Raw genomic sequence first — 23,991 nt, 5'->3', positions numbered from 1 at the left:
CAAGAAAGGGTAAAACACACTACATGGTGTTTTATATAATAAATCCAATTATTCTAGTAAAATAATATCTAATGTCAGCATCTCCTGGTGGTTTATTTAGCATATTTGCATTAAGTGAATGCTTGGCTGAAAAGATGCGTTTTTAATCTAGATTTAAATTGGGCGAGTGTGTCTGATCCTCGAATAATATCAGGAAGGCTATTCCAGAGTTTAGGTGCTACATATGAGAAAGCTCGACCCCCTTTGGTGGATTTAGTTATTCTAGGTATTATCAAAAGTCCTGCGTTTTGAGATCTTAGAGAGCGTGATGGGTTGTAGTATGATAGAAGCTCTGTTAGGTAGGTAGGGGCTAAACCCTTTAAGGCTTTATAAGTGATTAAAAGAACTTTAAAGTCAATACGATACTTAATGGGTAGCCAGTGAAGGGTTGATAAAATTGGGGTTATGTGATCATATTTTCTGGTCCTGGTTAGAACTCTGGCAGCTGCATTCTGAACTAACTGTAGTTTGTTTATTGATGATGCAGGACAACCACTAAGTAGAGCATTACAGTAGTCAAGTCTTGAGGTCATAAATGCATGAATAAGCTTCTCTGCGTCAGCAACACACAGAATATTTCGTAACTTGGCAACATTTCTTAGGTGGAAAAAGGCTGTTTTTGTGACATTTGAGATGTGATTTCGAAATGACAGGTTGCTGTCTAATATAACGCCTAGATCTTTTACTGTATTTGTTGGAGTAACAGTACATCCTTCAACTTGCAGTTTATAATCAGAAATATTTGGTTTGCGTGTCTTAGGTCCGATAAGTAATATTTCTGTTTTATTAGAATTTAAAAGAAGGAAATTATAGGTCATCCAATGTTTTATATCTTCAATGCACTCTGCCAATTTGGGTAGCTGGGAGGAATCATCTGGTCTTGATGAGATATATAGCTGAGTATCATCTGCATAGCAATGGAAGCTAATTCCATGTTTTTTAATAATGTTTCCAAGGGGAAGCATGTATATGGAGAACAGCACGGGTCCCAGAACCGATCCCTGAGGTAATCCATAATTTACTTGCGTTAAATAGGATGATTCCCCATTTAGATGGACAAATTGATGTCTGTCTGACAAGTAAGATCTAAACCATTGTAGTGCCTGTCCCTCAATACCGGTATAATTGTGTAAGCGATCTAGAAGTATGTTATGGTCTACGGTATCAAACGCAGCACTAAGGTCAAGCAGGACCAGGAGTGAGATGTGACCTTTATCTGATGCTATAAGCAGGTCGTTTGTAATTTTAACGAGCGCAGTTTCAGTGCTATGATGAGATCTAAAGCCTGACTGAAATTTTTCGTGCATGTTGTTATTTTGTAAGAAAGAGCACAACTGAGTGCACACTACTTTTTCTAGTATTTTAGACAGGTATGGGAGATTTGAAATCGGTCTATAGTTTCCTAGTTCATTTGGATCTAAGTTTGGTTTCTTGATTAGAGGCTTAATGACGGCCATCTTAAAGGGACCTGGGACATGGCCTAGATTAATTGACGAGTTAATAATGTTATAGATGGGCTCAATTGCAACAGGTAGTAACTCTTTTAATAATTTAGTTGGTATGGGGTCTAGTAAGCAAGTTGTAGGTTTAGAGGTTGCGATAAGTTGAATTAAAGCTTCCTGTTTTATAGTTGAAAAACGCTGGAGCCTTTCTTTTGGAGCGATGGTTGGTGCTAATTCATAGGACAGATTTGGAGGTTGAGTTTTTACAATTTTGTCACGAATGTTTTTGATTTTCTCTGTAAAAAATTTCATGAATTCATTGCTACCAAGGTGCGGCGGAATAACAAGGTCAGGTGGTGTCTGTTTATTTGTTAATTTAGCAACTGTGCTAAATAGAAACCTTGGATTGTTTTTGTTGGTTTCTATGAGGTTACGAAGGTGCTCTGCCTTTGCTGCTTTTAGTGCCTTTTTATAACAATTTGCACTCTCTTTCCATGCCATTTTAAAGACTTCTAATTGCGATTTTATCCATTTGCGCTCTAGTTTGCGTGTTTCTCTTTTAAGGGCGCGAGTGGTGCTATTGTACCAGGGTGCAATATTTTTCTCATTAATCTTTTTTGACTTCATAGGTGCAACAGCTTCTAATGTATTAGAGAAAATAGTGCCCAATTTCCTGGTCATGACGTCGAGCGATTCGTTATTTATTGGTCTGGTTATTAAAGGAGTCAGATCTGGCAAGCTCTTTGCGAAGCTATCTTTAGTAGCAGAGGTGATTGTTCTACCCTGTCGATAACGTGTTAATGGGCTGATTCCAGACGTGCGCAAAGTACCCGTTATAAGATAGTGATCGGTGACATCGTCGCTTTGAGGCATAATATCTATATTGGTTAGATCGGCTCCGTGAGATATAATCAGGTCTAGTGTATGATTAAATCGATGAGTTGGTCCTTTAATGTGTTGTATTACCCCAAAAGATTGTAGTAGTTCTGTAAACGCCACAGCTAATGCATCGTTAGCGCTATCTACGTGGATATTGAAATCTCCGACAATTAGTATTTTATCAACGTTAACCAATAGGTCCGATAGGAAGTCCGCAAACTCTTTCAGAAAATCAGTATAGGGACCAGGGGGTCTATACACCGTAGCCAATGTAAAAGAAAGAAATGGTTTTTTACTTTTGTTAGGAATAATTATGTTCAACGCAAGCACTTCAAATGATTTAAATTTATGCTCTGTTCTCTGAGATACAGTAAGAAAGTTTCTAAATATTGTAGCGACGCCGCCACCCCGACCAACCGGGGTCGTGAATGCACATTCATCTTTTTTAAACCCACCAGAGAGATGACGCAGATGTTTTCAGGTAAGCTTTAACCCGATGTAATTGGAAAAAAATATATATATTGTTAATTATTTGACTCTAAAAGACAGCACCCGCTGCACTACACCAAAGGGAAATTAGACTATGGCCCTAAACTAACTGAACACTTGTTTAGACAACAGTCACGGTAACTTGGCCATGTTTTTAAAATGACTGTTAGCAGCTTTATACCAGAATATGAGCACTTATTAAGTTACCATTTGTTTTAATGTTATTTTATAACTAGCTGTCGTGTTTTCAGTGTGCACTGTTAAACACCTTCATTTATTACAACACAGTTTTCACTTTATTTCTGTCGTATAAAACATCGTATTGAGAATGAACAGTTAACACCTAATATTTGTTGAATGTCACCATCATGGAAGTTACTGTTTCTCTGAGTTGGGCGTAAAACCCTTGAAATTCTTCAGATATTAGAAATACTTATTTAAGGGTATACTATAGTAATAAATGTTTATAAAATTACAATAAATTCTGTAGAAATAATGGAAAAAAGCAGCAACTGGCAGCTGTGGTTACCTGGAGATTTAGGAAAAACATGTAAGTCACATCAAATATTTGTATGATTTACAATTGTGAACTGTATGTTTGAATGCAAAGTCTTGTTTTTAACTCTTAGTTGTGTGAACTTATTTCATTTGAGTCCATTAAAAACATTTCTTAATATAGTTATTTTAATAAAGATATATAGATGTTATGGTCTTTAGTTTAAAAAGCAGGTTTTAATCTTTTTATCAAGTTTAATAAAAGGAAGTGTAATATCTTTGCAGTATTTTTCAAAGGTAACCAATTATCAGGCTTATTTAACAATAAATAGCCTTTTTACAGTGGAGAACAACAGAAAAAAGAAACAGAAACACAACAATCTCCATCTGTCAAGATCTCACCAATAATCACTCTAAAATACCATCTGCACTTATTTCAACACGCATCAGATCTTGAGAAATATAATGTCTTCTTTTATCCACAGTTGACGTCATCTACCGTAATGATTGGATATCAGGTGTAGTTCTTGTGTTTCTGGTTTCTTCAGTGATTCTGTTTGTTAACAGCTGGTGTTCATCATTAATGCTTAATCATCTCTTTATTAATCACTTAATCACCTACAACACTAAATCAGTGTTACTTTAACACACTATAGAGTGGGACCACATAGACTAGCAATGGGAGTTATGATTCATTTGAGTGATTCGTTCTTTTTCAGCTCATTCACCATAATGATTTGTTCTGATTCGTTCACTGATTCGTTCAGAGACCATTTCTATAATACACCAGCAGGTGGCAAACTAACGTCAGCAAACGTAATAATGAACATATAAACTGATAACTAGCTTTATTAAAACGTGTCTCTAATCTACTCATTGAATAAATAAAATAAGTCTAGATAAGTGGTTCAGCTGAACAATGCAAAACATTTCCTGCATAAATAAGAAGTTAATTGTTTGATCATTAACACATTCATTAATCTGGGATTATGTTAAACGTGAAGATGATGTATTTAAAATAAACAAGCGTGCACTGTACTGTAGCCTCCTGTGACTGCACTTTGCATCCACTTTCTGCTGATGCTGAACGAGACTCACATGCTAAATGACCGACCTACCCTACACTCTCGTGCATTGGACACTCTTTTATGCCAATGAGAGAGATTTCAGTGTACGAGAATTATGAGTCATTGCCTTTATTGAACAAGAACGATTCATTCACTTTAAAGATTCGTTCAAAAAGAACGATTCGTTCGCGAACGACACATCACTAATATATACTCTGGGTAGTGTTGATTTAACACTGGCCATTTTACTGAATTTACATTTTACATTTAGTCATTTAGCAGGCGCTTTTATCCAAAGCGACTTACAGATGATGAAACATTGGAAGCAATTATAACAACATAGACAACAGAATACCTAAGTGCATCAAACTTGTCCATTAAAGCCTAGCACAGTATACAAAGCTAAGAATAGTGAGGTTAGTAAGTTTTTATTTATAATTTTTTTTAACAGGAAGGAAAGGGAAGAGAATTAGGATAAATCAATCAGAGACGTGTTGACGGAAGAGATGCGTTTTTAGGCGTTTTTTAAAGATGGCAACCGAGTCTGCTGATCTTGTAGCAGCTGGTAGATCATTCCACCAATGTGGAACAGATCCAGTGAAGGTACGGGAGAGTGACTTTTCCTTTTTGGGATGGTACCACTAGTCGTTGTTCCTTTGCAGACCACAGTGATCTGGCAGGAACATAGATCTGCATTAGCGAGTGGAGATACGATGGTGCAGATCCGGTGTTGGTCTTGTAGGCCAGGAGAATAGCTTTGAACTTTATGCGGGTGGCAACAGGGAGCCAGTGTAACCTGATGAAGAGCGGAGTTACATGCGCTCTCTTCGGTTCATTGAAGACCACTCTTGCCGCCGCATTCTGGATCATCTGGAGAGGTTTGATTGTGCAAGCAGAAGTCCAGCCAGAAGCACATTGCAATAATCCAGTTTGGACAAGACAAGAGCCCAGACTAGGACTTGCGTAGAGTGCTCTGATATGAAAGGTCTAATTTTCCTAATTTTATAGAGGATGAATCTACAGGACCGGGTGGTGCTGGCAACATGACTTGTGAGGTTAAGCCGTTCATCGATTACAAAACCCAGGTTTCTGGCTGTGCTGGACGGTGTGATAGTTGATGAGCCTAGTTGAATGCAGAGGTTGTGGTGAATCTTTGGGTTCGCAGGGATCACAAGCAGTTCCATTTTTGCAAGGTTCAGTTGCAGGTGATGATCCTTCATCCAAAGCGAGATGTCACTCAGGCATGCCGCGATGCGAGCAGAGACCGTCGGATCGTCCGTTTGAAATGACAAGTAGAGTTGTGTGTCGTCCGTATAGTAGTGATAGGAGAAGCCATGCTTCTGAATGACCGAGCCGAGGGATGTCATGTAAATGGAGAAGAGTAGCGGTCTAAGCACTGAGCCCTGTGGCACCCCCGTGTTGAGCTGTTGGGACGCGGAGACCTTATCTCTCCAGGATACTCTGAATGACCTACCTGAGAGGTAGGACTCAAACCATTGCAACGCCATTCCAGAGATACCCATAGCACTGAGAGAAGCCAGGAGGATGTGATGATTGACAGTGTCAAAGGCAGCAGACAGATCCAGTAGGATGAGCACAGATGACATGGATGATGCTTTTGCCAGTCTCAGGGCTTCGATGACTGAGAGCAGTGCAGTCTCTGTGGAATGACCGGTCTTAAAACCAGACTGTTTGCTGTCCAGGAGGTTGTTTCGCATGAGAAATGAGGAGAGCTGGTTGAACACAACTCGCTCCAGGGCTTTGGCGATGAAGGGAAGAAGGGAGACAGGCCTGTAGTTTTCTAGCAGTGTAGGGTCCAGGGTGGGTTTCTTTAGAAGCGGTGTGATGCTTTGAATGCTGTGGGAAATGTCCCAGTGGTGAGCGAAGAGTTGATGATGTGGGTCAGAGCAGGCACAACTGTTGGAGAGATGGCCTAGAGGAGATGGGTGGGGATGGGATCCAGTGGGCAGGTGGTAGGGTGGTTGGAACCAATGACCTTGGAAACATCAGCTTCAGACAGAGGACAAAAGGTGGGGAGGACACACGTGTCAGGGATGTGGGAGGGTTCGACAGGCGGTGGCGTAGAAAACTGGCTGCTGATGGCGGTACTTTTCTTTTCAGCTGTTAACTTAGATGAAGGTGTGGGAGCAGGCGGACAGAGGAGAGCAGAGAAGGTTTTGAAGAGCGTGCGAGAGTCTGGAGAGTTGCAGACCTTCGTGTGGTAGTTATCAGTTTTTGCAGAGGTGACGTCAACAGAGAAAGTAAGAGGAGAGACTGGTAGAGAGAGATCTCAGTATGGTCTTTTGACTTGCGCCATTTTCTCTCAGCTGACCGGAGGCTGGCGCGATGCTCACGCATTAAATCTGATAACCAGGGGGCCGACAGGGATGCACGGGCTGGTCCGGATGCAAGAGGGCATAGGTCGTCCAAGCAGGATGAAAGTGTGGAACACAGAGTGTCTGTGGCATTGTCTGTATTCAAAAGAGAGAGCTCATCAGAGGGGGGGAGTGCAGAGAAGACAGCAGAGGAAAAGCAGGAGGGAGGGACCACAGGTTGCGCCGGAAAGTGACCATCGGTAAGACATCTGCGATGTCCGGAGCGGTGAGGTCGAGAGTGACGAAGAAGTGATCAGACGTGTGCAGCGGGGTAACCTGAGAGTGATGAGTCGAGCAGTGCCTTGTGAAGATCAGATCTAGATAGTTTCCAGACTTGTGGGTTGCTGATGTGGAAACCTGCTCGAGGAGAAATGATGCGGTCAGGTTGACGAAGTCAGCAGCCTGTGGCTTTCCAATGTGGATGTTGAAGTCACCTAGTACCACCAGGGGAGTACCATCCTCAGGGAAGGATGAAAGAAGCACATCCAGCTCCTCCAAGAAATGTCCAAGCTGACCTGGGGGACGATATATAACTACAAAATGACTTTTAACAGGGTGGGTGATAGTAACAGCATGAAACTCGAAGGACCTGTTGTCACACATGGGTGTTAGCTGATTGAATTTCCAGTCTTTGGGGATGAGTAGACCGGTGCCTCCACCCCTTCCTGTGATGCGAGGGCTGTGGGAGAAAGTGTGGTTATGGGAGAGGGCAGTGGGAGTGGCAGAGTCCTCTGGTTTGATCCATGTTTCTGTAAGTGCTACGATGGAAAGACCAGAATGTTTAACAAAAGCTGTAATGAAATCAGCTTTGTTCACAGCAGATTGGCAGTTCCACAATCCTATTGGGAAAGTAGAAGGGGCAGTTGCTAGTAGTGATACATTGTGAAGATTATTAGCATTGCGTCGCCTTCGGCATGCGGCAGATGATTTACGTGTTGTGATAACAGAAAGGATTTTAAAACACATATTTAAGAGAAGCAGAAAGAAAATAGGGAGAAACATTAAAGATAACAATAAAGGAATAAGTGTTAGTGCAAACAAGTAAGACAAAAGTGCAAGTGTTAACACAAAACAAAATAGGTACAAAAGAAGGTGTCCCGGCTTGGTGAAGTCACGCGCAGGTAGAGTCGATGTCTTTACTCTCTTCGGTCTTCATGCGATGAGGGTTGCACGCGACCGCTGCTGCGGTGGGTAGTCGCTTTTTAAATACCCGTCTAATTACTTTAATTCAACAGGCCCCGCCCTCAGATGACACGCACACACAAAGCAAACCAATTAAACTAGCCCGGGAAGGAACGATACTACACGCGGTTTCACCACATGACAGAGCGGAAGTAAATACTAAGCGATTTCTCAGTTTAACACAGTACTAAAACTCAACAAGACACGATTTAAATACACTCACACAATTCTGTACGCTTCTGCTGCTAAATTGCTTCTCCAGTGAAGTAGCTTAGTATTAGCACTTATTGTATTATTGGTCCCTGAACTCTCTGTAAGTCACTTTGGATAAAAGCGTCTGATAAATGACTAAATGTAAATGTACTTTAAAAGCACACAGTTACAGCAACTAAATTCAATTGACTCATGAAGTTAATTTGATTTAACTTTAAAATGTAGAGAATCTTTTTAACTTACGCATTTATGTTTTTACACTGTGCCCTCTGACTTATACAGAAACCGTGACAGATGAGTGTTTTGTTAACCCAAGCAAATACTCAACACTTCAGCACAACATTAACCCCTTTAATCCAAATGAGAATCCTTAAAACAACATTATCCGGGGCCATACAAAACATGCCGGGAAATGAAGACTTCCACTCTCAGTGTCAGCAAAGTGGCTTTAGTGCACCAGACATCATTCACGGATCAGATTAGATGACTGAACACGTCAAACCCATTTCTGCATGATTGGGGGGTTAGCTGATGCGTTAACATTGAGTTACAATTTAAATATTGCTGTAAACAAATGAACACATAGTTTAGTTAACACAGATATTTCAATTGAAATTAAGCACAATGTTAAGTTGATTTAATTATCAACATTGTTGAAACTCATCAAAATCAAGTTATTTTACCTTTTTCTAAAATCTAATTCTATCAGATTATAATATAATATCATAAATAATTAGAATTAGATTTGCACCCATATAGACACTTGTCTGACTACTTGTTTGTCTGATAACTTTCTAGTCTTTAAACTGAAGTTATTTTACTCAAACAGTGTATGAAGAAGACCAGGATTCAAACACACAAACGTTCCTAATATGCATCTTAAATGAAGCGAGCAAAACTCAATTGAGCGTGACAGCTGGTGATCACAGAGAACTATGATGTAGGAAAAACAGCGTCGTGGTTTAAAAACAAATGATCTCATGGAAACTATGATGTGCAAGTTTTACTATGTTTCTAAGTTCAACTCATATTTATTGAAGATTATTTCACTTTTGATTTCTTCAATACCATCAAATGAATGAAATTCAGATATTTGTTGAACTATGCAAATGATGTTGAACGTATGTCTGTAAAGATGTGAGATTATTTCCTGAGAGCACGTTTAGGGATTATAACATCCAGTGACAGTGTGATGATAAGAGCTTGATGTGATGGATTCTCTTCACTATAAACTCATGGAGGGTCTCCAGTAAGACACTTACCCACATAGAAAGCAACTATTGAATCAATGTTAAAAAAGAGATTATATTTGCATTGAATCAATATCAAGTTTGCACCCGCAATTCAAATGACCATTATTGTGATCAGTGTTTGCTTTAGTTGAGCTTTTTTATCTCTGGTTTGTCTTTAAGGCAACTTTTTCACCGCTTTCAAAGTTTTTGTAGTTTTAATAAGAACACTCAGACAGAGAAAGAGTGCACTTTTAATAAAAAAATACAACATTAATTGCGGGTGTAAAAGTGATATTGATTCAATACAATTAACATTGAAAAATCATCTACTAGAAATGACAACAACTGAGTTTAATAATCTACATTTAAACAATGAATTTTTGGACAAAATCTATGGCTTTTTCTTCCCCCTCTCGTAAGAGAAGGTCTCGGGTTATGTAACTTGGTTTCATGACACAGGAAAATGAATTCAGTCGGTTCTGTTTGCCTTCTTTCAGACTACAGAACCTACTAATGTTAAATATGAGGACCAAGCTTAAATCCTAACTTTTAAATAGTTTTTTTGTGATCTAATAGGATAGAAGGAAGATTTATTTATTTTAAGGCCACCAACCCCACCTCACATTTCCATTTCTGTTTAAAACCACTATGACGTACATTCATCTTAATACCCAGAATAACATGAATGTACACGGACACACATATGAGCCAATCCTAAAGTCTCACTGCAAACAAAATCCAAATGGAAAGTTTAAGTATCTCCAAACCAAAAACAAGTTTTGCATGAATATATTTGTGTAGAACATGAAGGCTGAATGTGGAGACTGAACAAGCAAAGACAGATTGAACTTCACTGCTGACTGTTGATGAAGGTAAACTTGTGTTTTCTTCTTAGAATTCAAAAGAGTCACTTCACCTTGAGTCACTTTGTTCATTTGAATGTGTTTGTTATGATTCAGTTAGCTTTTTTCACCGTTTCAGATTCAGTTCATACTTGTGAAGCCCTCAGCAATGGAAAAACCTGTTCATGTGCTTCTGTTCTCAGGTCAGTGTGTAACGTTTCATCTAAATGTTTGAATTTATGTTTGTTCAATTACAAAACTAATTTAACTTTATAGGGTTTTAATCAAAATGAATAAAACATTTTTTTAATAAATTAACTTTAAAACACAGATGGATTTATGATGCCATGTGTGCATTTGTTTTTGTCAGTACTGAGCTCACCAAATAAATTCTTTTTTTAAACATCAGTAAAGTCAAGGAATTAGTTTAGCTCAAGGTAATAATCGTTATTAAATATACATATTTTACAGTCTCTGATTAGTAAGGCACAATATAACAATATTGGTATTCATTCGTCCAGCGAATTCATCAGTTATTAATACACTTTACCTTATCTCATGGCCATTTAATTGATCCCTGGAGACGGAAACTAGTTCTAGGGATGTGGAATGTCACCTCGCTGGCAGGGAAGGAACCTGAGATGGTGCGTGAGGTTGAGAGGTTCCGACTAGAGATAGTCGGGATCACCTCTACACATGGCTTGGGCTCTGGAACCACACTCCTCGAGAGAGGATGGATTCTTCACCACTCTGGAGTTGCCCATGGTGAGAGGCGGCGGGCTGGTGTGGGTCTGCTTATAGCCCCCCAGCTCTCCCGCCATGTGTTGGAGTTTACCTCGGTGAACGAGAGGGTCGTTTCCCTGCGCCTACGGGTCGGGGATAGGTCTCTCACTGTTGTTTGTGCCTACGGGCCGAACGGCAGTGCAGAGTACCCGACCTTCTTGGAGTCTCTGGGTAGGGTGCTGGAAAGTGCTCCGACTGGGGACTCCGTCGTTCTCCTGGGGGACTTCAACGCCCATGTGGGCAACGACAGTGACACCTGGAGGGGCGTTATTGGGAGGAACGGCCCCCCTGATCTGAACCCGAGTGGTGTTCAGTTATTGGACTTCTGTGCTAGTCACAGTTTGTCTATAACGAACACCATGTTCAAGCATAAGGGTGTCCATCAGTGCACGTGGCACCAGGACACCCTAGGCCGCAGGTCGATGATCGGCTTTGTGGTCGTTTCATCTGACCTGGGGCCGTATGTTTTGGACACTCGGGTGAAGAGAGGGGCGGAGCTGTCAACTGATCACCACCTGGTGGTGAGTTGGATCCGATGGCGGGGGAGGAAGCTGGACAGACTCGGCAGACCCAAACGTACTGTAAGGGTCTGCTGGGAACGTCTGGCCAAGTCTCCAGTCAGACAGATCTTTAACTCCCACCTCCGGCAGAGCTTCAACCCGATCCCAAGGGAGGCTGGAGACATGGAGTCTGAGTGGACCATGTTCTCCACCTCCATTGTCGAAGCAGCCGCTCTGAGCTGTGGCCGTAAGGTCTCCGGTGCCTGTCGTGGCGGCAATCCCCGAACCCGGTGGTGGACACCGGAACTAAGGGAAGCCCTCAAGCTGAAGAAGGAGTCCTATCGGCCTGGTTGGCTTGTGGGACTCCTGAGGCAGCTGACGGGTACCGGCAAGCCAAGCGAACTGCCCGGGTGGTTGTGAAGGCAAAAACTCGGGCCTGGGAGAAGTTTGGTGAGGCCATGGAGAAGGACTATCGACTGGCATCGAAGAGATTCTGGCAGACCGTCCGGCGCCTCAGGAGAGGGAAACAGTGCCCTACCAACGCTGTTTACAGTAGAGGTGGGCAGCTGTTGACCTCAACTGGGGATGTCGTCGGATGGTGGAAGAAGTACTTCGAGGATCTCCTCAATCCCGCCGTCATGTCTTCCATTGAAGAGGCAGAGGCTGAGCGCTCAGAGGTGGACTCGTCCATCACCCAAGCCGAGGTCACTGAGGTAGTCAAGAAACTCCTCGGTGGCAAGGCACCGGGGGTGGATGAGATTCACCCTGATTTCCTCAAGTCTCTGGATGTTGTGGGGCTGTCTTGGCTGACACGCCTCTCCAGCGTCGCATGGCGGTCGGGGACAGTGTATCTGGGATGGCAGATCGGGGTGGTGGTCCCTCTTTTTAAGAAGGGGGACCGGAGGGTGTGTTCCAACTACAGGATCACACTTCTCAGCCTCCCCGGGAAAGTCTATGCCAGAGTACTGGAGAGGAGAATACGGCCGATAGTAGAACCTCGGATTCAGGAGGAACAGTGTGGTTTTCGTCCGGGCCGTGGAACGCTGGACCAGCTCTACACCCTCTACAGGGTGCTGGAGGGTTCATTGGAGTTTGCCCAACCAATCCACATGTGTTTTGTGGATGTGGAGAAGGCATTCGACTGTGTCCCTCGCGGCGTCCTGTGGAGGGTGCTTCGGGAGTATGGGGTCCGTGGTCCTTTGCTAAGGGCTGTCAGGTCCCTGTACGACCGAAGCAGGAGTTTGGTTCGCACTGCCGGCAGTAGGTTAGACTTGTTCCCAGTGCATGTCGGACTCCGGCAGGGCTGCCCTTTGTCGCCGGTTCTGTTCATAATTTTTATGGACAGAATTTCTAGGCGCAGCCAGGTGCCGGAGTGTGTCAGGTTTGGGGACCACATGATTACGTCTCTGCTCTTTGCGGATGATGTTGTCATGTTGGCCCCTTCAAACCAGGACCTTCAGCATGCACTGGGACGGTTTACAGCCGAGTGTGAAGCGGCTGGGATGAAAATCAGTACCTCCAAATCCGAGGCCTTTGACCTCAGTCGGAAAAGGGTGGCTTGCCCACTTCAGGTTGGTGGAGATTCCTGCCTCAAGTGGAGGAGTTTAAGTATCTTGGGGTCTTGTTCACGAGTGAGGGAAGGATGGAACAGGAGATTGACAGACGGATCGGTGCAGCTTCTGCAGTAATGCGATCAATGTACCGGTCTGTCGTGGTGAAGAAAGAGCTGAGCCGCAAGGCGAAGCTCTCGATTTACCGGTCAATCTACGTTCCTACTCTCACCTATGGTCATGAGCTTTGGGTCATGACCGAAAGGACAAGATCCCGGATACAGGCGGCCGAAATGAGCTTTCTCCGCAGGGTGGCTGGGCGATCATTGTTCTTTCTTGCCCCCAAGAACTGGTGAAAGAAGCGAAAACATGGAAGAGAGCAAAGAAGAGAGTGATCTCTTATTTAAGTTGTGAGGATGTCACACCCTATAGCTGTGACTGACCCAATCAAACGATGGCACTTTGGAGGGAAAGTAAATTGTCTTTGTCTTCCAGCTCTTGCTTTGCATGTGGAAGGTGATTGGTGTCCTCTCATAAAACGTATTAAAATCAAAGAACAGTCATGTCAGCGAAGTTCCTCTGGACAAACTACAGATGCAAACAGAGTCATCTCATATCTCCATTTGCTTGCTTTGAAGCTTAGGAGTAGTAAATACACCACGGAGAAGCAAAAGGGTTTGCCCTTTGATGATGGCATCAAGGAACCAGAACAAAAGGGAGTGGGGGGGAGGTTTATGGTATTCCTCTCAATGATCCAGACACTACAGTACCATTAGTTGTAAGAAACCTTAAACCATTTTCACGAAAAAAAGGAATATAAAGTAAAACACAGATGTGTGTTTAATTAATGAAACAAAACAGGCTCAATTCTAATTTCAAACTCACAAAAAGGATCAATGAACACAATCTGTTAAACACAATCCATGTTTCCCAAAGCATTCACAAATCATCTGAACAAAGACTTCACAGAAACAATATTGTGTTACATGTCAGTTTCCTTAATCTAACATAAATAATCAACATATTCATGTTCAAGGGTATTCCAGCACAGTATTTTGTACACGTTAAAAGAAAGTTGACAAAACTTAAAATAATAAGGCAACCAAGAAAAACGTCTCGGTTACGTCTGTAACCTCGGTTCCCTGATGGAGGGAACGAGACGTTGTGAGAGACTGACTGGGGGTTTGATCTTGAGAACCTACCTTCTCCGAGATAATTAATTATAAAACGCCAATGGGCTTGGCGAATGGCACGCGCACGCCGGCGGGGAGGTCACAGATTTACCAATCGGGAAATCCTGAGTGAGGAATTCACCACACGGGACGACCCAGTGGGGAGTCACTACGTATGGGGCACTAGTCCTAATACAGGGGTCTGCCTGAGCAGGGATGACTCTACCTATAACAGACCTGGTTCTAACAGACGGCTCCGCTCAGTCTGTTACCAAGTGCAATGCTTAGTGATGGATGGAATGCCTATACTTCGCCCGAGAGGGGAAAGTAGGTAGGCTACAATAGCGCACTAGTCTCACCTGGTGAGGGGAGAAGGCGCTTTCGCAGGCGTACGCCCAAACCAGGAGCCCACCCTAAACGTTGGCGGCGTTTAAGGGCATGTGCTGCAACTGGTTCCACGTGGAGATTGTAAAACCTCGTGAAGGTACTGGGCGTAGCCCAACCCGCAGTTCTACAATGTCTGCCAGAGAGGCGCCCTGCCAGTGCCCACGAGTGGAGTGGGCTCTCACTGCCAGCGAGCACGGCGATCCTGGGATTGGTACCCAGTGCGCCACCTCTGTTTGGAGACAGCCCCCCCCGGGTGCTGTCTCCCAGAACAGACAAAGAGCTGCTCAGAGCTTCTGCGGCTCTGTGTGCGGTCCAGACCGAGGCGCAGCGCGCGTACTGGACACAACACATAAAAAGGTTGGGTCTTCCTCTCCGGAGGGGAGCGCCTGCAGGTTCACCACCTGGTCCCGGAAGGGAGTAGTGGGAAGCTTGGGCACGTCGTCGGGACAGGATCTCAGGACCACGTGAGAATTACCGATCCCGAGTTCCAGGCACCTTTGGGACACAGAGAATGCCTGTAGGTCCCCCACCCTCTTGAAGGAGGTGAGCGCCACAAAGAGTGCATCTTTCATCCAACTGAGGAAGATTGGCAATTCTAAGGGGCTCACCAGGGCCGTACCAAGGCCCTGTAGGACCACATTAGGGTCCCAAGAGGGTACGGAGCGCGGCCAAGGTGGATCCACCCTTCTCGCGCTCCTGAGGAACCTGGTGACCAGGATGTGCTGACGGGGATACTTACCTGCGGGTCAGCACTGATCCGATCAGGCAACTCCGCGGGTTCTCCTCCCGGGGAGAACACCAGGACAATTTGGCGCCACTATAAGCTTATAACCGCCTAGAGGCGGGGCTCTAGCCTGTAAGACAGTCTCCCGGACCGCTAACGGGCAAGCCCTCGTCCCGTCCAGGGGCCAGGCATGGAGGTTCCAGAGGCCTGCATTGGGGTGCCACAACGTGCCCTTCCCCTGCAACGGAAGGTCCTTCGTCAGGGGAATGGGCCAGGGGGGGCCGTCGTCAGATCTACCAGATCCGAGAGCCAGGTCTGGTTGGGGCAGTATGGCGCCACTCACCAGAACCTGATGCCCCTTTTCCCTGACCTTGCACAGGACCTGTGCAAGGAGGCTCACTGGGGGGAAAGGCGTACTTCCGCTACCAGCTGTGTGCTAGGGCATCCGTGCCGAGGGGACCCTCGGTCTGGGAATACCATAGCGGGTAATAGGTGGAGTCCGGGGAGGCAACAGGTCCACCTGTGCCTGCCGAACCGCTTCCCACATGAGCCGGGCTGCACGGGGATGGAGTCGCCACTCTCCGCGGGGAGTACACTGTCGAGAGAGCGCATCGGCTGTCTGGCTCAGGTTGCCCGGAGTAAAACGTGGCCCGCAGGGATTTCACCTGCTGACTCCAAAGGAGGAGGCGTCGGGCGAGTTGTGATAACTGCGGTGAGCGTAGGCCGCCTTGCGATTGATGTACGCCACGGTAGTCGTGCTGTCCAACCGGACTAGCATGTGTTTGTCCTGCACGAGGGGCTGGAGCCTCCTCACTGCCAGAAGGACTGCCAGCAACTCTAGGCAGTTGATATGCCAACGCAGTCGGGGACCCGTCCACCGACCCTATACTGCGTGCCCACTTGCACACCGCACCCCACCCTTGCAGGGAGGCGTCTGCCGTTACCACGGCACGCCTCGAAACCTGTCCGAGCGGAACCCCCGCTCGGAGAAGGTCAAGTCTGACCAGGGTAAGAGAGTGCGAAGGCACTGAGGCGTTACCGTAATCCGCCTGGTGCAGGCGTGCCACGCCGTCCATGGAACCCGACTCTGTAGCCAGTGCTGAAGCGGCCGCATGTGCATCAACCCGAGAGGGATTACCCCCGTCGAGGACACCATGTGCCCCAGGAGCCTCTGAAAATTATTCAGCGGCGTCAAGGGATTCTGACTGATCAACCTCAGACAGCGCAGCACTGACTGTACACGCTCGTTGGTGAGACGTGCTGACATACGGACAGAGTCTAGTTCCATACTGAGGTAAGAGGTGCTCTGCGCGGGGGAGAGCTTGCTCTTCTCCTGGTTGACCCGGAGGCCTAGACGGTCTAGGTGCCGAAGCACAAGGTCCCTGTGCGTGCACAACACATCTCGCGAGTGTGCCAAGACAAGCCAGTCGTCGAGATAGTTAGCACTCGCACGCCTTGCTCCCTGACAGGAGCTAAGGCAGCCTCCACTAGTTTGGAAAAAACCCGTGGAGACAGGGCCAGACCGAATGGCAGGACCCTGTACTGATTCGCCCTTCCCTCGAACGCGAACCGTAGGAACGGCCGGTGTCGGGGGAGAATAGAGACGTGAAAGTACGCGTCCTTCAGGTCGATTGCCACGAACCAATCCTGGTGACGTACCAAGCCCAGGATGCGTCTCTGCGTCAGCATTCTGAACGGCAGCCTGTGCAGGTGCTTGTTCAGGCGACGCAGATCCAAAATGGGCGCAGCCCCCCGCCCTTTTTGGGCACGATGAAGTACGGGCTGTAAAACCCGGACGACATCTCGGTTATAGGGACGGGTTCGACCGCAACCCTTCGCCAGAAGGGCGGCGACCTCCTGCCGAAGCACGGAAGCATTCTCTCCTCGCACCGAGGTGTACAGAATGCCCCGAAACTTGGGGGGGCGCTTGGCGAATTGGATCGAGTAACCGAGACGGACTGTCCTCTCTATCCAGTGTGACGGGCTGGTGCGCTACCAAGCGCCCAAGAACCGCGACAACGGGACCAGAGGGACAATCTTCTTCACCGTGCCGGGGAAGGCTGGTTCGGTGGCTGACAGTACGGTCACCTCGCACAGGGGGGACCCCCCGGGAGGTTGACGGCTCTGTATGTTTACCTGCTTCAGGCGGCCTGACGCAATGTCCAGGGGAGATTGCGGTCGGCGGCCCGATCCATCCAATACACCGTCTGGACGAGAGTGTTGTGGAGGAAAACCCAGGGGAGATTTGTCTCTTTGAGAGTATGTGGGCGCCGGACCCTGAAAAGGGCCCAGACTCGATGGAACGCGGCAGGCAGCATCCTTCTCCGATCCAGCGTTGGAAAGGCCGGGATTCGGACCCAGTAAAATCTCCCCCTCGTTCGTCCCGTCAGGGCCGCTTAAAGGACCTCTTGGCGGGCTGCTAACGGGGAACAGATGCCCTCTACCGCGGGGGTCTCTCTGGTGGGTCGTCCTCTGGGAGGTTCCTCAACCGGAGGGCCGCCGCGGGAGGGCAGGGCTGCTGGGAACCAGGCTGTGCCCGAGACCATGCCGACCTGTTGGCGGGCACGTTGCGGCGTGGCAGGATCTGTTCGATCGCCTCAGTCTGCTTCCAGACCGCGGAGAACTGCCGTCCTCCACGGTATCACCAAGCAGCCCTGCTTGCGAGATGGGCGTATCCAGAACGGGCGTTCTGGGCGCCGCTCACCTGCGCAAGACTAAGCCACAGATGCCTCTCTTGGACCACCATTGTGGACATCGACCGATCCAGGGCACGTGCCGTGGCCTTCGTCGCTCTTAGCGCGAGGTCTGTGGCAGTACGCAGCTCACTCATACGAGTTGGGTCGGACTTCCCGCCGTCCAAATCCTTCAGGACTTTTGCCTGAAAAACCCGGAGGACCACCATGGCGTGGAGAGCGGAGGCGGTTCGTCCAGCAGCACTGCAAGCCTTCGACACGTGTCGAAGAGAGCTTACATGCTCTGGACGGGAGTCTAGGTCGAGCCCCCCCAAGTGGCAGCTGTCTGCGGGCACAAGTGGCCCGCGACTGCACGCTCCACGCGGGGGACGTGAACATAGCCTCTAGCCGCCCCACCAACCAGGGAAGTCACAGCCACCGAGCCCTCCGGCCTGAAACGCGCCGAAAGGGGCGCATTCCAGGACTTGGCGAGCTCGTCATGCACCTCCGGGAATAATGGTAACGGAGCGTGGCGTGGCTTTTGACCACGCCCCCGAAACCGCGCATCTAGCCGCGAGCGTTCCGAGGAGGATGTTGTTACACCCTGCAACCCGATGCACGCGGCTGCCCGGGAAAGCATGGCCGACATCTCAGCGTCAGTCTCCTCCGGAGCTCGACTGCCTGACGACAGGAGATCAGAGGAGTCTTCCGTATCCGATGCCAGCAGGCAGCTGTCCGACGCAGCGACAGAGATAGCATCATCATCCGTATGCGAAGTCTTACCACTATGAGACGGCCGTCTGCCGCTCGTAGGGGACGAACCAGGTGAGCGTGAAGGGGTATGGATGGTCTGCGAGCGTGAAACTGACGGAGCAACATCTATCGGCGTCCCTAAATCACCCCCGCCGCTCGCCAAAGCGGTCAACCTCGCCGAAACGGCAGCTGAACACGCCTGGGAAACAGACGGGGTGGTGGCAGCGCTCAAAAGCACGTAGCCACCGTGACCGCAACACCCTGATTGCTATGTCCGCACACACGGGACATACCGCATCAGTGAAACCTGCCTCAGCATGCTTGAGCCCCAAGCAAGTGACACAGGAATCATGGCCGTCAGACTCCGGGATGAGTCTGTCGCACCCAAGGATACAGCTACGAGACATGCTCGTAGCCGGAGGGACTTACCTCTTAAGGTCTGTAGCCTTCTGCCGAAACGCCCAGGGGAAGTCCACGAAAGGAGAAGTCCGCTGCTCCGCGTCATAAATCCAGCAGGTTAAAAGTTTTCTCGAAGTCGAGTATCGCGTGTAGCATCAGCAAACACACAGGTTCCGAAGAACAAAGGATGAGTGAATGACCGCCGCCATCTTCCTTTATACCCGTATGCACGGGGCGGAGCCTGGCGTGCGCGTGCCATTCGCCAAGCCCATTGGCGTTTTATAATTAATTATCTCGGAGAAGGTAGGTTCTTAAGATCAAACCCTCAGTCAGTCTCTCACAACGTCGAGAGACCGACTGAAGGGGAAAGCTAATTTATGAATTTTCTCAACAAATGTGGTCTGAAGTCACAACTCAAAATGTTTAGTTAATAAATCGCGTTCATGTTTACCTAACAAATAACAGCTGTTTAAGCTGGACAGAACTTTTTCAACACCTGTCTGCACTACTTGCATTTAACAGTAATATTAATATTCACAGTATTCTTACATATTTTTTATACAATCTACTGATTATCGATCTGTCTATCTATATTCCTCAAGTATTTTATGTACACAATAACTTTAAAAATAGTAATTTGACCTGTGCTTTATTTTTGAAAACAGCTATTAAATGAGATTATTAATGATACATTGGAATTGCAGTGCAAAATCAATATCATATTTGGTCAAAAGTTTTAGTTATATACAATAAACAATTAATAGATGTAAAAGGTGACCGATTAGAAAAAAATATTAATACATTTAAAATGTGTACATTTTTTAATAATAAATAATCAAACATCTTGTGATATAACAGGGAATTGAGCAGGAATTGTAAAACAGCAGCTAAGAGTCGATTATTGGAATCAATTCTTTCAATTCCCAAAACAGCCATTTGAATCAGAATCCACCCAAAAAAAATCAGAATCAAAAGCTGATCATCGTGTCATGTGCTTACACGTCAACATTAAACACACAAATCTCAATCATGGTAACAATCAGAAAGTCCAGTGTTCAAAAATTCTGTTCAAGTTACTTATTTATCTTTGGAGGGATTTTTTCTAAAATATGAAAAATAATAGAAAGAATAATTTTTTGTGATTTAGATTTTAGTGATGGAAATATTGTTATTGGTGGGGACTGGAATTACACAGAAAACTTCACTGTTGATGGAGTGAACGAAGAGCCCCAAGTATCTTTTAAAGCTAATGAAAGATGCTGAACTTCTGGATATGTGGAGAATTAAGCACGCTGTAGAGAGGCAATACACATGGGTTTGCATTTTGTTTTTATTTCATTTAGTATGGTACAGAATCTAAGAAAGTCATCATATTGGCATTTTTATGCAAAATAATTGCAAGATGTAACTTTCTGTGAATATTTTGAAGCTTTTTGGAATCAATGGAAGAAGAAAGGATGATTTTGTTAATTTGAAACAGTGGTGGGAGGTTGGAAAAACTCACATTAGAATATGCTGTCAACAATATTCTGCATTTTCAACTACTACAGAAAGAGAAACCATTGAAGCCATTGAAAGAGACATACAATTATTTTTGTTTAACTTTGTACATTTTGAGTTAAATTATTATATTTGTTTTCATCTAACAGATGCTTATGAGAGGTTCGGGTTGTGTAACTTGAATCAGTATAAATACAATGACGGCATTACTTCATTTAATTATCTACAACGTAAAAGGAATAAATAACCCATTTAAAAGAAAAAAAGATACTGGGACAGTTGAAGAAAATGCAGTGCTCTATAGCCTTACTTCAAGAAACTCACCTCACAGAAACAGAACACCAAAAAATAAAAAGAGAATGGGTGGATCAGGTTTACAGTAGCTCTAATTATTGTAATGTATTGTCTTGTATGCTGGTATTAATAAGTTTTCATTAATGCATTTGCAACTGGTACAAAATGCTGCAGCCCGCTTCTTAATGGGAAAGAAAACATTTGAGCATATCACCCCAATTCTATCATATTTACATTGGCTACCGGTCAAATACAGAATTGAGTACAAGGTCTTGACTTTTGTATTTAAAGCCTTGCATGGTCTTGCTCCAGTCTATATTTCAGATCTTATCTCTCCGTGCTCTCCTCGAAGATCTCTTAGATCATCATCCGAGAAATTATTAACTAACCCACATTCTCGTTTGAAATCTAAAGGTGATAGAGCCTTCTCCATTTTTGGTTCGTTACCTCAATCTGTCAGGTTGTCTTCTTCTCTATATATATTCAAGTCAGCTCTGAAAACGCATATTTTCTCCCAGGCCTATTCATAACTGTGGATTATTTTGAAATCACTATGTAATTTGTACAATGTTTGTTTTTATTGTGTCTCTGTCAATTCAATTTAATTCAATTCAATTCAAAATAGCTTTATTGATATGACAAAAGTACATTTTTGCATTGCCAAAGCATAAAAAATAATAATTTATAACTGATCAAACAATATACAAAATAATAACAACAATAATATTAAGTAAAGATAAACACAAGTAATACAGCAATCATTTCAACATTTAACTAAAGAACAAAATAATTACAATTCAACAATATGTACATTCATTAAGGGAATCATGTATAAATGGAAATATTTTTCATTTGGGGTGCAGTTTGTAAAATGGGGAAATATGTTGTTAATTTTGGGATAATATTGATTTCTGATGTTTTGATATTTTGGGTATTCAGTGAGGAAGTGCAGCTCTGTTTCTATCAGACTGCAATGAGAACAGAATCTCTCCTCACGAGCGGTCCATATTTGTCTCCTCCGGCCCATCTCGATGGCTAAACTGTGATCACAGAGTCTGTACTTTGTCAGTGATTTTCTCAGTTCACATCGGTCACTGTCATCAGGTAGTTTGCAAAGATAAAATCTCGATTTAGTGCCGAAAAACATTCAAGTGTGTGTTGGTTTTGAATGGTGTTTTTCCAGTGTGTGATGTAATGATCTTTTTGTGTGTTTATAATCTGGTTGGGTCGTATATTTGTGAGTGTGTGAGTGTTGTGGTGTTGTGTGATGTCTGTCTCTGTGAGGTCGGTCAGTCTCAGTATCAGCTGACACAGAGGACTCTTTGCTAATCGTAGCTCTTGGTCTTTCAGGGCTTTATAATGGCATGTGTTTGGCTCACTTGTTTTCAAGTGTTTCCAGAAATTAACCTCATGTGACTCCTGTCTGGGTGTCGGGGCTCTGGATGATGTGCTGGGTGGGATTTTGTCTCTTAAAGTTTGTCTCATTGGGATGGCTGAATTAAAGCTGCTTCTACTCCTCCTAGGGCTTGTTTGGTTGGTTCTGCTTAAAGCAACATCTCCTCTTTGGAGAGCCTCTTTGCAAGTGTGGCAGCTTTGATTTGAGGTACACTAAAGACTTAGGAAAATTACCGACTACGCCACCCCGGAACCTCTGTCCGGGGACATGCACTGAATACAAAGAGCAAGGCTCAGAGGTTCATTAGATCAGAGTCAGGTATCAGACATGGGTTGGGTATAAAACAATAGAAGCTTTATTTTCTCCTTAATAAATATATATCATTTTTATTTAACACGACAACACAGATAAATCAAAGAAAATGATCTATACACAAAACAATCCACAAACACTCACTTCAGAATGGGGCATTCACACTCCTTGGCAGAAAGGGATCAGCAATCATACGTGCACACTCACTGCACTCTCACACCACACCTCACCGTGAGCACAGCATTCAGGCAAAAGCACCCACCACCACAATCGGGACGAGAGGCTAATCTTCTGCAACTGGCCGCCCCAATTCTGAAGAGAGAAGTAAGTAAATAACAAAACACGAAATTCCACTTATCACAAAACATTAAGCAAAACAGACAATTTAAGAGACACTTTTAAAAGAGTTGACCATATCACTTTGGCCCATCAATTAGAGATGCCGCGTCCGGTCACCCCAACAATTGCCAGGATGGGCAGAATATGGGTAAAACGACAAACAAAATTACAAAAGAACAAAAAAACAAAAGAACCACCTTCCAAAGGGCTACCCTTTAGTCGCCCACACACAAAAATAAATAAAACGAGAGACTTGAGTCACACAAAATATGTAATGAATAATATAGGCTACTTAGCACAACTCAAGTCAAAATAAGAAAAATATATAAACCACACAAAGAAAATTAACTCAAATAAATCAAATAATGTTTAAAGAAAACCTGCAGAAAGGAATGGTGACCGCTAGGTGGCGGATCTGACTCCGATTGGTTACTCCCAATACATAATCGACACAAAGCTCTCCGCCAAAGGCCCGTAATTGTCGGTCCAGCTGATGGAGCGCGTTCAGCACCGCGAACGCAAGAGATAAACGAGGGGCAAAGTACAGCGCGTGTACGCGCAAACTGGAATTAATGACACTTATGTCTTCCGGATTTAATTGAACAGTCACAGCCAGAACAATCCCGTCCCACTTTAAACCTGCGATTTAATCTCAGTAATCAGATGATCGCGGAACAGGCAGCAATGACAATGCAGACAGCAACAGTAAACTCCAACAGTGGCTTTGATGAACCAGAGCCCACTGTAACGTCCCTCGCACGTTGGCCCGCACCTTAAATATAATGAAATATTAATATTAACCAACCAAGCTAGCAATCCTATTTTAGTAAACTGTTAAAACGTACCTGTAGTGCGATTCACACGGCACAAAAACTACTGTGTATTTAACAAGCAAATCGACCGCCTCCCACAAGGTTCCTCTGTCCAACCTTTAACGAATAAGATCATATAATCC

General features: G+C 45.0%; 1 protein-coding gene across 4 annotated transcripts in view; it reads left to right on the top strand.

Moving 5' to 3' along the window:
• LOC306892723 (C-type lectin domain family 10 member A-like) overlaps window positions 1–23,991 on the top strand; it is a 53,113-nt gene that overhangs the window by 18,525 nt on the left and 10,597 nt on the right. For all 4 annotated transcript variants that reach the window (XM_079453966.1, XM_079453963.1, XM_079453967.1 and 1 more), the window contains 2 exons: window positions 10,215–10,285; window positions 10,395–10,458. In XM_079453966.1, the coding sequence (XP_079310092.1) occupies window positions 10,280–10,285; window positions 10,395–10,458 (70 nt within the window). In that variant the 5' untranslated portion in view covers window positions 10,215–10,279. The remainder of the gene's footprint in view (window positions 1–10,214; window positions 10,286–10,394; window positions 10,459–23,991) is intronic.

The sequence above is a fragment of the Barbatula barbatula genome (assembly GCF_947034865.1).
Source record: "Barbatula barbatula genome assembly, chromosome: 4".
In the NCBI taxonomy this organism is placed as follows: Eukaryota; Metazoa; Chordata; class Actinopteri; order Cypriniformes; family Nemacheilidae; genus Barbatula; species Barbatula barbatula.
Note: the sequence above shows the minus strand (reverse complement) of the source record. Positions and strands in the feature narration are given on the sequence as shown.